The following is a 15,761-nucleotide window of genomic DNA, read 5'->3' as shown; positions in this document are numbered from 1 at the left end:
ACAACAGTCACAGTTGGCTAGAAAACAACCTGTATACTGATTTCTCAATGTAGCAGCCCCTGTTTGGTCAGGTTTTTCTGTGAATAATCTTCATTCTGCAACACTTGCCACCCTTACCTGACAAATGGAGTCAACTAAATCTCTACCAGTTTCCATCAAAACCCACACTGAAAGACACATTTACAAGTACATGAGCATAAGCTGCTCATACATGTTCAAATTTTGTTAAAGTGAGAATTCAGCAATTGTATTGACCATTTATGAAACTGTTTCTTTATTCCTTTCCTTGTTTCCCTTTCAATCCCCACAAAGCTCTGGATGTCCTTGGACTGACTTCTTCCATGTTAGTGAGTCAGTGACTTAACCATGAACAGAGTGAATATCCCTCTGACAAGTGCCTTCAGTCTATAGTTGAAGCTGTTGTGTGTACCAAGCACAAGGACCTGCTGTAAAACTGCATGTCCGCGTGCGTTCGGCCACACATTGCGTGTGACAGACTTTGGTGTAGGAGTGAGATGGAAAAGTACCACATATCGTGTGCCTGTGAGGCACTCACAACACCATCTGCGTGTCCATCGTACAACCCCAACCCTTCCTCACCAATGTTCAGAAAATAAGGAACCATCATGTAGCTAACATAAGATTTCTCTAATAGGGTCAAAGTAAAAGTGCCAAAGTTCAACTCAGCGTGAAAATGACAAAGATACATGTGAATATATACAAACAAATAATGATAGATAGAATAGACACCTGCAATTAACATTTGGATGATCCTCTCCCTACTGCCAATAAAAATTAAACTCATAAATCTGATAAATCACTTTCATTCTGCAGCTGTTTCACGATTGTGGTGGTAGAGTGAATCAGCGGACCATGTACCACTTAATGTCCAAACATAAAAGATCCTCTTACAACACATCAACAACACCAGAGATCAATACCTGTGTTTCTGCTTCAAGGTTTCAGGTTTATTCATCTTTGCAACAGCTAGATATGAGATTAAAGAGAAAGTGTGGAGCGTCCTTGCTCTGTTTTAATAGACCATGATGTTCAAGGAACATCCGGAGGCAAGAAATGTTAATATTAACACCAGTATGCAAATCAGGCTGGTCTATGGAGACACTTAGAGGCTGAAGTCAACACACTCATCCTGGGTTGCTTGTCCGTTTCTATAGCAGTGTTTCATTTCTGATACTGTAAGGTGGCAGATTGTAGAATAAAAAATGTAAAGAGGAACATTAATTAAGAGACATGGGTTTCTTTCCCACTGAGATTTGATTCCGTTATTAAGTTCTAAAATACTATAAGTAGGAGTCTTATGTAGTACAGGCTTTAATTAAAGGCAATAAATTGGAATACACGCTCAGGCTGAATTTTAAACTTGCTGAGTAATAAGTTATACAATTAATTCGCAACAGGGAAAGTGACAAAAAGTTTTAAAAAATAAATAAATAAAATAGTCTGTAAACAATATATTAATGCTGGTAAATATAAAAGAAGTGTGGGTATACCGTGTTTTAATTTTTCATATGACATAAATCTAACTAGTTTGGACAATAACATTTCTTTACATTGTCCATCCTTTGTATACTGGCAAATTTTGTGGAGAGAGGCAAAGTCTATATAAGTCAGAGCTCTCAACAAATGCACAATTAAACTAAGGTTAAGCCACAAACCTTCATGAGGGCCCAGGCTACTATGGAACTGTCAGTTTCACTACAAATATTTGGTCAGACCCTCCAGCACTACATTATAGTACATACTGAGGTTGGATACTCTCCACTAAAGGGCTGTTTAAGTTTAGAAAAAGGCACAAAAATGACTTCGACCAAAGCTGGCACTTTGTGAATGAAAGTGCATCAGGAGAGCACATCTTTAATCGTCTTGAAAACCAACTAAGAGTGGTTCTACATGAGCTTTAAAGTTGACTTTTGGACAATCCCAAACCAAATAAACCTCAGAGCACAGTCATAATATATGAGATTTCAGTTTACTTAAGATGCTCCAGTCCATATGGGCTGCCAGTGCCTGACACTGAAGTGCACAAACGTAATACCAGCAAAATGTGTCTCTTCCCCCAACAAATAATAGACCAGTATTTACAGTATGACTTTCAATTCTGCACACTCCTCATTTCATTACTGACTGGAGAACTGTACTGATTAGTTACCGAGCTGATTGATGCGAGAAAATGCCTCCATTTTCATCAGTATTGCCAGACTCCCAAGACATACTTTTCTGCTTTGCTCTTATTGATTCTCTCTCTGTGGCTCTTATCAAGATTGCAGTGTAACACAGTGATTCATTGGCTTGCAATGAAGTAGGCGGTAACATTAATCACCCTTCACATATCAATACAGGAGATATTTGCCTTGTATGGGCCTGATGTACAGTAACTTCATTACATTTCAATGCAAATTTGTGCATGTGACTGATGGAGGACTTAAGTTGATTTTTGTAATAAATACAAAGAACTAGTTAAATTATAAAATGCCTAATTTACAAGAAAACCTACAACATTTTTATAATGTACGTGCATGATATACACAAGATGAGTCTGTCAGAGCAGTCCTGCAGCCTAAAGCGCACTGAGCCTCTAATGCAGGTTCATAGTATAAAGTCCCCTCAGGCACCTCTCTCGTTAAATGTAAGCTGTCTTTAGTGATTCTTCAGTGAACTGAAATAAATTTTCCCTCATATTGCCCTGTCAATATGTATGTAGTCCATTTTGCTACCATCCTGTCCTGGGGTGAAGAAGGAACACTATAATTTCAGTATAATCCATTAACATCATCACAAACCTTATTTGATGTTACAGTAAAATCAGTCAAAATGTATTTTTAATGATAGAAAACTGACACCAAACCACAGTGTGTACTGACCTACATGTACATACAGTCGACAGTCGGTTGGTTTGACCCTGAGTGTGAGATGTAATTGCTGTGATACAATAATTGCTGAAAAGACGCTGATTTGAAGGTGTTTTATCTAGCCATTATTTGACACTTGATTCCTTCAGTTTTTCTCTCCAGTGACGGAAAAAGAGTCAGAGAAGCACAAACTATATTTAAAAGATGAGACATGATTAAGTAGCTTCAGAAGAGCGGCTTTTCTTTGTGTGTATATGTGCATTTGTTAAATTCCTGATGTATTCAGTAAGAATAAAAGACTAAAGCAGGCTTACATAACACCTGTCAATTAAAATGTTCATATTCCTACTGGTTCTAATATCTGTTTGAGGGTTTTAATCAACATGGTTTGACAGGTACACAACATATCAGCTGTCTTTGTAATGCAGTGATAAGTGAAGTAATTAGCTAAGTGAATGCAGCGTATAGTATAGCTGGAAAAATTCAGCACAATAAAGTCTCTGCTGACTCACACTTGGGTTTCCTGTAGAAGTTACACAACACAGAAGAGGAAAGTTGAATCAAGGTGTTTCCCTAAATTGAATGGATGCAATAGAGTTCACTGATGTACAATAAAAACACATTAGTCATTTGAACCCTAGAGACATATAGGAGTGTCTTTGTTGTGACTTACAAATGAATTATTCTCTACATTTGACCTTTCCAAAGTGGTTTATCACCATGTATTATAATGTATTGTAAAGTCTAGTTTTAGATTTTTTCAGTAATAATCAGGTATTTCATTTATTGCGAATATAGGTGTTATAAGAGGTCAGAGTAAATTCAAAGATTATATAAGAACAGAGAAAACTCAAGAAACAGAGACATTTTGGCAAAATATATAAATAATTTAAAATCAAGCGTGCATTTACCACTACTGTCATTTGTCAAAACTACATGGGTTTTCAAAGATTCCATATTCACTATAGAGCCTGTGAACATCCAAAAAAAGACAAATCTGATGCTGCTGAAAAGCTGAGGACCTGCATTTTACCAGATTTATTAAAATGTATTGGTAGGTACGGGTGTGTATTGGCAAGAATCTGGTGATACGATACAAATCACAATACTAGGATCACGATACGATATATCACGATATGTCATGATACTGTTAAAAAGGCAATTTTTTTAATGATTGTATCCTTGAAGAATTGAATTACACCAGAAATGTGCACAAATACTAAACACATTTTTATTTGATCAGAACAGGACCTAATGCTATATCACAAAATGTTCCTGTGTTAAAAATGTAATCATGTTTTACAGACATTACAGTTTAAGATCCTGTTCAAATGTTCATATTCTATTAGTCCAGAACTAACATCAGAACATTATTTTTGTGCAATCCCAACAAAGGAACTAACATTATTTAATAAAAGAGTGTTAAATAATAAAAAATCAAACAAATCATATATATATATATATATATATATATAGATAGATAGATAGATAGATAGATAGATAGATAGATAGATAGATAGATAGATAGATAGATAGATAGATAGATAAAATAAACCTCCACAATATCTGCATTTGAATAAATATTTAAAAATATTGATAGAGTACTTTTTAATATCGATACAGTATTGTGAAATGAAATGTCGCAATATATTGCAGAACCAATATTTTCTTACACCCCTATTGATAGGATTAGTTGCTCAAACGTTATTAAAGATTTTAGATAAGTAGACAGTATACTGTGATTTTACATTATAAAGATTTTACATTTGAATAAACCTGTCTTTATTCCAATATAAGTAATATCAACACATATTATCTAATAAAACAATGACATGCAACGCAAATGTGCTCATGGTGTACAAATGTGTTTGCTTTGGAAGAGTGCACTGCCAATGCTGTTGTTAGTTTAAGTAAACATGATACTGGTGGATCCTTTCGCCAGACAAAACTCAATTCAGTCATGTTGCAGATGACACCACCGGTCCACATCTGAATAAACAGCAAACACTAGTACAAAAGCCAGTGCTGCATGACAGCTGCACAAAATCTACCAGCAACAGGCCTCATCAAACACAAAACACCAGCACCATGTAGTGACTGTGGTCACAAAAGTACAATTATACAAAGACAGATGCACAAGCTATTATTCCCAGCCAGACACGCTCACATAGATTTGTTCTGAAGACACACAAACACAGCGTTGTGTGAGTAAATACCACTCCGCTGGGTTAGTAAACAGCCAGGTGTATACTCCGCAGACAGAGCCTGACACATGGCAAACAGGGATAAAACAGGGAGCTCTGGCTCTGTATAACCAGTGTCCTCATTGTTGTCATATTCAGGAACTGTGGCACTGCTGATATATACAGTAGAACACGGTGTTCGTAGCCAGCAAAGCCCCTTCTTGTACTAGTCATATGTTATCACACCTCACAACTCACAGGCAGCACCGTACATCTCAACTGGCTCCTCATTATGCTCATTCAGCTTCACAGGGGAAAATAAATACAACAAGAATTGTATAGACATGTAAAAGTCATGGTGTAAGGAATGAAATAGAAAAGCCTCGAGCTAGTGCTAGTACTGCTGATGAAGTCTTTTTTTATTTCTAAATGTCTCTTTTTAAAATGTTTATCTCAATAAAATATAACAATGCAGAACATCAGAGATCATGAAAAGCCAAAAGGATAAAGTCCCAGGCAAAAAGATTGAAAGTTTTAGGGTAGGACAAGCTTAACTTTTTTGTGAATCACTTAGCTGCACCCAAAATTTACAAAAATCAACCATCTAAACAGTCATAAATAGCTCTATTATGTCACTGATGTTTTCAGCTCAAACTAAAACAATATTAACGCCCATGTCTTTGTGCCACGGTGTCAGTGTTAAACCTTAAAAATGAAGAATTGACTGCCTACTGCTGAGCTATACTGTTATTTTATACCTCTGAGTGCACAAAACTGACAGTGGGTTTCTATTTGTTGGTACATTACTCTCGAAAGGAAAAGACATAAATCCTTTTAATCTGCGCTGCCATCACAAATCACTTACTGTCTCCCCTTTTTTTGTATCAATCTCTTTTTCCCTCTTTGCTTTTAAAAGATCTTGATATTTATTTCTGTTGGCCAGTCCATTTGATATTCAATTAGGTTGAAATCCTGTGTTTTTACCAATAGGAAATAATCCAGGATGTAGAAGAACCAGATCACACAGATTACATGAATCAGTCTTTTGAAATGTGGTGTTAGCCATGTTTAGCATGGGGAATATGGGGCAAAAGGATAGCGTTCTGTAATATTTTTTTATCATATCATTATAAAAATGAGTTGTTGCTGTTTGTAAAAGAAATTATATGACAACCATACATGCTTATGTTTGACAAAAGGTGACTTTTTTAGCAGGACATGTGTTGGCGATAGTACACATGGGAGACATTGGGTTGGTTTCTATAGCCTGAGAGCTTCTTCATACTTCTATTTGTCCTCTTTTATATCTGAAGGCGAGTCTCTGGAGAAAGAGGGAAATAGACGAGTGCAGTAATGATCCCGCTGTAGCTCTTACCTTTGGATTGTTTTCTTAATGTGGAAAAACACTAGTGCTACTCTGTCTCTCTCCTCTTTGTATTACCCCGGTCATACACATGTATTGCCCAGTCTAATTTTGCCTCTGAAACAAGGTTTCATCATGCTCAACATAACAACATAACAGTCACACAAACAAATCCTTGCACCCCAAACGGCCAGTAGCAGCTGCCTAGATTCATTACATTACCACAAATCAGAAGACATTTAAAAGGGTGGTGAGGAACAGCTGTACATTGTCTTCATCATGCGAACTCACATTCACAAAAGTTTGTTGCAGAGCAATTATAACTTTCCTATCTCATAATTATGCCTCGGCATCTCATAATTATAAGAAAACTATCTTATAATTATAGTATAAAAAAAAAAGGAAGTGATCATCACCATTTGAGGAGACAGGAGGATATAATAGGGTGATAATAGCTGGTTTCATTTAAATTTACTTTTTCTGGTGCATTTAGAGACTCTGACATGATTGAGAAATGTAGATGTTTAAAGCACAATAAGGGCACAGAAAGAACATGTAATTGCTGATATTGTTTAAGCACAAATGCACAAAGAAGTCCACAAACCCTATTTTTACCTCCGCCAGGAGGTATTGTGATCACTTTGCTTGGTGTGTTTGAGTGTTTGCGTGTTTATTTGTTTGTTTGTTTGTCAGCAAGATAACTCAAAAAGTTATGGACGGATTTTCATGAAATTTTCAGGAAATGTTGATACTGGCACAAGGAAGAAATGATTCAATTTTGGTGGTGATTGAGGGGGGGGGCACAGATCTGTCCTGGCAGAGGTCTGCCCTCTCCAAGTGCTTTTCTTCTTTTTATTTTATTATATTTTATTTTATTTATTTACTTAGATAAGTTTTGATAAAAACGTGTTGAAAATAATAAAATAGAGAAAGAACAGGATACAGATTGACAAACCACCTTTCATTTTCCAGATTCCTCCATGTGATTAATGTAGAGTATTGGGAGCAGGGATTATAGCTTGTTCAGCAATAAAAGAGGTATGACAGGAGCCCTACAGATTAATCTGTCTCAATCAGTGTGAGGACACTGTCTGCATTATCGTCAACAACACCATCATCATGTCCAGAGATGCATGTTGTAGTTGTTGTACATGTCCTGAGCGCAAGGATTATGGTTAAAAATGGTAGATGTAGATGGTCGATGTTTGCTTGAATGAAGTAAGGTTCTGCTTTAGATGGCAGAGATGATTACATAGCCTCAGTGAGGACACATATTGTATGTTCTGCCGTATTTGAACATCTGCAAACAGTTACCAATAAAAATAAATAAATAAATAAACAGTGGCCTGATAACAGTGAGGAGGGAAACATCAGTATGGTAGATGTCGCTTTCAAGTCTGAATAAAGACGCATCTTTCCCTTTTAGGACGGTGACGCTTTAGTGCTTGATAAACATAAAATCCTGCACATTCACATTCAAAGAGTCTGTGGGGTAACATTTGCATTTCTGCTGCTATTTTCGTGAGCATGTGATTGCTCTGTGTACAGAAATATCAGGTCACAAAACTGGATGAGTTACATATGCAGGCAAATAGGACTCATCCTGATCCTAGCTGTGATCGGCGTTTCAAAGTCATCAAACCTTGGGGAAATGATGGTGGTGTTCTAACAAAGATTGCAGCATTCCTTCTTGGTTATGTGCTGACAGACGAGATGTTTAATTTGTGAAGCTATGCTTTGTTACACGTGGCTGCACAGATTGTAGGTGAGGGGGTATTTTGCCTGCTGTTTCTCAGCTGTCACTTCTTTTGAACCCAGTTTTATATCCATACTACTGATGAACATTTTTATTCTTCAGTATTGGTATTGCTGAAATGACAAAAAACATCTGCTCTTCATGAGACAGATCAGTTATTTATTTATATTTTTCACACTCCATCAACATTGATTGACATATGGTATTGTTAAGTCAGAGCTTGACTTTGACACTGACTGCAGAGCTTGTTTGGATTGTCAAAGGATAGCGTTTTCAAGCAGAACATTGCTTAAAAGGTTACATAATAATGCAAATGACTTCAGTGACAAACTTGAGCTCTCTATTTACTGCTGCTCTATTTTGTTCCCATGAAAGTGTGTTTCATGAACATAGAGAGCTCGGAATCTTTCACCTCTGGTATTTACATCTACATCGTCACTCACATATAATCTTGTAAATCTCTTCTGCTCTGCTTCAAGTACAAACATTGAGATGAGCGATGGGAATGGCTTTGCTGACATAAATTAAGTAGAAGTGAAAAAACACTACAAATAGCAATCAGAAAATATATATTCCAGTGAAATCAGTTTCATCTTCCCTCTCAGTTGCTTCCTATAGTTTTTATCCTTACATTGCCTTAAACACTATAGTCACCTGAACTATTAATGTACAGTATTATCATCACATGTTATTACATGTCACAATAAATTATTAGCAAAGGTGAAATATCATATCTAACATATTCATTCATTCATTCATTTATTTGTTTTAAGCATTAGAAAAAAATAAACATTTTTTGTGTACAAGGAACTAATATCCGAACAAATGCATTAATAATAATAATAATAATAATAAATAACGGTGATCAAGACAAAAGAGCAATTGCCACGTACACAAGTAATAACAAAATAAATTCAATATGTACTGTTCAAAAAGGAGTGGGAAGAAGAAAACTTATTAAATCCCACCCCCATATTGCAAATAACATATTGCTTAATGTGTCTGGATTTGTGGTGTTTTATATTCTGTCTGTCTCTTTGTGATGCTTCCCTGTACATTTTCTGTCATTATATTATTAACAGGTTAACTTCTTCTGCTTTCAACACAAAGGTCAAACTGAAGTCAGTACAGCACTAATTCCTACATTTTGCATAAGACTCTTTAAAAGCCGCCATTAATTTTGACTCAATAGCACAACAATTACAATAGATTCAAATAATGCTCATGAAATTCACTCCACTTGTAACAAGTATCTATATTTTCTAAGACTAAAAGCAGTTCAGAGGGGGACACCCACAGTCCTCTGCCACACTCAGCACTAAAAACCAAAGTAGCAAACTTCCTCCAAGTATCTCTGATTTGCATTTCAGCCTGTTTCACATTCATACCACAAAGCCTCCTGCACAATTCACAGCTCTGTACCTTGGAGCATTAACAGCATACTGTATAGTATTAAAATGCTGAGCCAAGAGGCAGTCTATTAAGGAAACCTGCTGGCAGATGAGTCGAGGAGGTGAGATTATCTTCAACACACTCTCTGATTGAGTGAAAAAAAAAATTCTACCAAAGAGATTACCTGTTTCTGACATACATTGTGATACTACAGCGAATAAAAATGTTAGGGTTCAATAAATCAGATCTAACATTGAGCAGTCAGACTGCAGCACCTGATTCTTTCTTGCTGCATGATAATGCTCTTTGCTCTTTACTCTAGATAGTTTCATGTATCCTCATATGTCCTTTTACACAGCCTTTTGTTTGTCCTTATTAGCATTTAAAAACAAAAATGCTAATTTGTCATTTTACTTTATTGCCATCACACTTTTGCCTTCCAGATTATCCTTTAAATTATCCCTCTGTGAACACAATTTAGGCTGCATAATACCATTAAATGCAGGATGACTCTGCCCTGCAGGACAATCACAATGAGTGTGTATTTCCATAAATTATACTGGCACAATCTATATGTGTCAATAACCTTGATAGGTTACTTACATCATATTCTTAGGGAGAGTGCCATTAGTTTAAGTGTCTCCCATGACAATTGGCCTTTTTAATGCAAAACCTGTTTCCAATTAAATATGCAAACACACTTGGCCAGTGTTTAAAAAGGGTCAACCTTCATAGAACTGTGTAAAAAAAAGTCTTTTCCAATGAATTAGAAAATACTTCCTCTGCCCTTCAAAACTACAGGCAACAGCCTCACAGTGTTACCTTTTCACAAGGTTATAGCAATGCATTTAAAGAAGCAGCAGTGGTGCCTGAATGCTCTGCAGCCTGGCCTGTTTCTGTGTGATAGCCCATCACCACTGTTTGTGTGCCAGAGCTTCTAATAACGGATTATCATGAAGCTGCTCCACATGTTTTGCTGAGGCCTTTAAGTCTTTTCATTACAGCAGTAGCTTCATCATAGTTCTGTGACTAATCTAAAATAGCCAAAATGTAATAGGCTATATATTCAATTTGGTAGCCAACACAAGGCGGACTGTCTTTATAAATAATTGTTTAGGAACATCTGAGGAGCCAATGATGAAGGACATTCATGGGCATGGATATTTTCCCCTCACTAAAATATATTTGGTAATAAACAATTTCCTGAAACAGCCACAAGGCAGATGTTTAATGAACAGTAACAAAGTGACATTTACATAATATTAACTGACATATGATAGCACTGCGATATAAATCCACAGAAAGAATCACCTCCATTTAAGCAATCTGTGTTAATCAATATTTCTCAGTAATTAATTATCCTCATTCCATGGCAATTACATCAAACCAGCAACAGAAAAATCTACTATTTCCATTCAAGTTTGCACAAGGATGTTGATTTCCCCAAAGGGATTTGTTTAAGCCAAATTTGTTTGAGCCAAATCAAAGTGTAGATGCAGACTGTAGGCAGCCAGACACACTCTGAATTCCTGGTCTGACAGAAAGCATTGGATTGTTTGTCCAGTTATTCACTCACCCACAGCAGAGGATTGTGACTGCCTAGGCTACCAGATATGAAAGTGCATTAGTAAGCATGCATTAGACTATCAGTAGCCTAGTCTGAACGGGACTACAAATAAACAAATGGATGGAAACACTGTGGTTTATGCCTCCCACAGGCACTTGCATGAGTCAGCAGAAAATTCAGACCATATGGCTTAACTGTGGCCAAAGGAAGACAAATTGTCTGCATGTTAAACAAAAGAAAACAGTCACAGGTGTAATCTCTCCTCTGATATTTACAGTGTTTCCTTGTATAACTGACTCATAATCAGACCTAAATTTAGCAAAGTGAATGAAGATTCTGCAGGTTCAAACCAACACTTGATGCCAACTGCTGCCTTACGAGGAGTTACAAGTAAAAGATGCTATCTTTTCATTCAGTTACAAGACAAACATTTCCACAATCTGAAGCCAACCCAACATGTTGATGACATGCCTCTATATTTGAGGACCATGTGGAGCTTAAAGAAAGAAACATCAATAAAAGAATGTCTATTTTTACTGTGACAGCCAAATTTAGAACAGGCTGATAATAAACTGAGCCAAGTCTCCTGACTAACAATCAATTCACTGTCTGTTTAGTACAGTAGGGCCTGTGCATAGTGACTTTGACAGTAAGGACATCATGACCCAAAACTGGTTTCAGCAGCAATGGAGCACACAGCAGCAACATGAAACCAGGATGTGGGTATTGTCCCTTGGAGCAACTTGTATAAATCTTACAGGCCTTTTGTGAAAATTGCTTTAAAAACTAAATGCCTGGACATGTGTGGATTTTTTTTCTTGCAATTAATTTACTGTAACCTATCAGGAGGAGCCATTCTCCTCTGTAGAGGAGAAAGGCTATTAAGCAACCCTCCTCAAGAGGTCTGTGCCTAAAAGTCACCTTGGGAGGCCAGATTGACGGGGTAAGTGATGGCGCAAACGGCTTGGAATTGAGTATCCGCCAGGAAAGCAGACAGAGACATATACAGCTGGACATAATGGAAAGCAGGACTAGATATGGACCTACAAGGACACTGACAGTGTCTTGTTTTAAATCGCCATCCACCATGTCTTGAACGCCCTTCCACTAAATGGGCTTGCTGGGCTCTGGGATTGATTTCACTCTGGAGCTTGTGAATGGAGGGACATGCACTGCACTCAGGCTGCAGCTCTGCAGTGCCATGTGTCCTTCCACTATCCGGAGCTCGAAGCGCCTAATGTGCTCCTGTCATGCTCCGGGGATTTCAACATTTTGCGTCAAAAAAAACAAATAGTGGTTTCAGTGGAACTGTGCAGCATCCATGAGCTATCGGATAGGCCTAGTGGCCAAAACCCCCTGTGTGTTCAGGCTTATGTAGGTCATCAATGACAACATCTGCGATATGAAAGAAGCATTTCGTCAGCATGTGGTTATTAATTATGCCTTTGCACTGAGGGCCCTTACCTTCTGCTGTCGCCTGGCCATATCTGTGGGCTGTTTTGCATTGAATGGATAAGCGATGCATCGCATCACAAAAACATACAATTGCAGCTTCTTTTTCCGCTCTTCTTCCTCCCTCTGCAGCTTCTCCAAATCCTCTTTCTCCTCGCTGACGGCTGAAGGGCTCGGGCTGGTCGGACGGGCACTGCTGCGGCTGCTGCTTGGGGCCAGTCCACCCGAGCTCTCGCTGGTCCTGCTTGGAGAGATGCGGGATCCGGCCTGGGGTGCCATCGCCTCTTTGCTTTCCTCCTCTACTATCCCATCAGATTCCTCTTCGCTGGACGACGGGTCTAACATCTTGTTTGAGAGGTTGATGCGCCTCTACAGATATCCGACTCCTCTAAATAAGGTCTTCCGAAGTCCTCTGAAGATCGCGGTGCCGTTGTCTTCTCAGTGTCGGGGTATACTGTAGAATATGCCCGGAGTCAGGACAGGGTTAGGCCCAGATTGGACTCGTTCTCTGGTAGATGTGAGCAGTACTAGTGGAGCTGGAAGAGCTTTAGTCTGCTTCACAATGAGCATTCTCCGCCTGCGCCGAGCACTCGTCGATGCTTACGTGTTTTCTGTATTTTACTGGCCAGTCACTGCTGCGGATGTGAGCGGGGGAGGTGAGAAGGGGGCGGAGAGGAGGGGCAGGGGAGAGTAGTGTACAGAGGAGGTAAAGGAGAGAGAGCAGAGAGAGGAGAGAGAAGAGAGAGAGCAGAGAGAGCAGAGAGAGCAGAGCGGCTGTTTTCGGTGGATGCTGGAGATGGCCTCTCCCTGCCGAGCGGGACGCAGGCGCGGGGAGCTGTCCGTGGTCCTGAAATGAGAGGAGGACCAGAGAGTCAAGGATGCGCGGCTCGTCCCACTGTAGCCCATCACAACGGTCTGCAGTAGTACACCTAAGATGGCTGCCACAGGATTCCTCTGATATTGTCACTGAAATGGGGAACATTATACAGTTTATAGCCTCTGCACAGGATGCAGATTGGTGGGTGTAAAAATTTTAGAATGACTCCTGAGCCGCCCCATGCCGTGTCTTATGGTGGGGTGGGGTGGCTGTAAAACACTCATTCTCCGTCTGTAGGCTATTGGTGGAGAAATTTATTGTTGCAGCACGCTGGTATCTCTTGTCAGGAAGCAGCACCACTCTGCAGTCACACACACGTTTCATTCCCTAAATAGAGGTGTAATTTGCAAGTTTCGTGAAAAACTTCAGGTGCCCAGAATCCCAGAGAGATCAACACCAACTGCTCCAGGCCTAATCCAAGATGGAGCTGGAGTCTAAATACTAATATAATATAATATAATATAATATAATATAATATAATATAATATAAATAATTAGTGTCAGCACTGCACAGAAGTTATCTTACATGTAACACTAAGATGGGATTTAACGTTAACTATCCAAAGTGGTCATATGACTTTTTAGATGCATACACTGCATCCTACAAACAAGTCAATTTCATCAGCCTGAAATACTGCAATAATACTGTATAAAAAGATCAGATTTTCCCAGATTTACATGATGTACAGACTTACCTTCACTGTTGCCCATAAGGTTGTGATAGAATATTTTTTTACCTCTTCTCATGAAATCATTGTGGCAATGTGATTTATTTTTGATAGATAAAGTGTAACTGGAACTCAGCACACAATCATTGCAGCTGTTCAGAGGTGATTACTGATGTGCAGAAATAGGAATGAAAAGAGAAATGTGGCTGAAAACAAAAGTATTCCAACTTGATGGGTAACAGTGTATATCCGTTTCTGTAAATCAAATGGTAAAACATTAGATTACTGTGCTAATAAATTATTCAATCATAGCATGTTTCTCACACCATTTGAAAAAAAAGAAAGCAATTATCTGTAATTATTCTGATTCAGAACAGTGTTTTTTGCTTTGGACTTGGAGCTTTGGAAGTAAATCAGAATCCTGACATCCTAAAATATTTATTTGCTCTGCAGCCATGGCTGAGCAAACAAAGACCAGCCTACTTTCATTTTCAGTTGATTTTGTTGCTGGAGTTGGACAATAAGACATGTCAAATCTACAGCATTTTATCCTTTGACCCAAACCTTGAAATTATTTAGGTGGTCAGTATTGACTTATGTTGACAGCCATTAATTATATGTCCTCCTGGCTGTTGGTACATTTACACAGAATCACAAGACCAGAGACGCTTTTTATGGCAAGAGCGCACATATGATCTACAGACAAACAGAATATATTGTAATAGACATTTTAACATTTTAGACTATCAACGACCTAAGACTAATGTTCCCATAAATGACACACCCTTTAGGTAATTCATTGATTAAACCACTGAACTCACAACAACTGAGTATGTTTTTATTGATTGACCTGATGATTATTTTCTAAATTTTCTCAAGATAAAAAAAAGGGGGGAAAATGTCTGTGTAATCTCCACCATCCCAAAGTGATCTCTGAATTCCTTTATCCAAAACCTTAAGATGTTTCACTGGTTCTCATGTTGGACAAAAGGGGCAGCAATTAACTAATAAACAGTTACCTAATCATTTCATTGATTACTTCATTGATTCATTGATTATTTGTTGCAGCTCTAATACAAAGGACTGGTTAGTTAATTGCACCACCGTCTGTTATTGACTTTCCTTCTGGAGTGTGAGCTTTTGATGCATGTTTTATTGGTTTCAACCTAATAAAAGGTCTCCTAAAAATGGAAACAGTTGTTTTGTATATGCATGTATAAAGTTGGAGTAATGTGTGATTCTGTGTGATCACTTTTCCATTATAAGTTGTTCCACTATTGCATATCATCCATATGTGAGGACAGTTGGTTTTTCACAGATATGTCTGAACCATTTTGTTCATGACTACTGCCATCAGGCCATCTTGGACTGATGGTGCATCAAAATAAAATAGAGACATAGGAAACCTCTGTTGCAAAGCTACACACCTTTAGCAATACAACAAGCTTCACGTGTTAGAGTCTTTTTTAACCCATAAAGACCCAAACAACCACTGATGACCAAAATGACCTACCAACAGACAATGTTTAGTAACTTCTGATCCATTAATCCTATCAATCCATGTAAATAATTGGTGTAAAATGCAGTTGTTCATCTTTTCATGATTATCTAATATGACCCATTTGGACGTTCA

General features: G+C 38.1%; 1 protein-coding gene across 10 annotated transcripts in view; it reads right to left on the bottom strand.

Moving 5' to 3' along the window:
- Positions 1-13,199, bottom strand: part of cadpsb (Ca2+-dependent activator protein for secretion b) — a 71,127-nt gene extending 57,928 nt beyond the window's left edge. For 8 of the 10 annotated variants that reach the window (XM_030134386.1, XM_030134388.1, XM_030134389.1 and 5 more), the window contains exon 1: positions 12,596-12,928. In XM_030134386.1, the coding sequence (XP_029990246.1) occupies positions 12,596-12,928 (333 nt within the window). Of the gene's footprint in view, positions 1-12,595 lie in introns of all 10 variants that reach the window. The other 2 variants (XM_030134385.1, XM_030134395.1) reach the window with 2 other exon arrangements.
- Between the last annotated feature and the right edge of the window lie 2,562 nt (positions 13,200-15,761).

The sequence above is a fragment of the Sphaeramia orbicularis genome, chromosome 5 (assembly GCF_902148855.1).
Source record: "Sphaeramia orbicularis chromosome 5, fSphaOr1.1, whole genome shotgun sequence".
Taxonomy (NCBI): Eukaryota; Metazoa; Chordata; class Actinopteri; order Kurtiformes; family Apogonidae; genus Sphaeramia; species Sphaeramia orbicularis.
The sequence above is the reverse complement of the archived record's forward strand: the minus strand, read 5'-3'. Positions and strand labels throughout refer to the sequence as shown.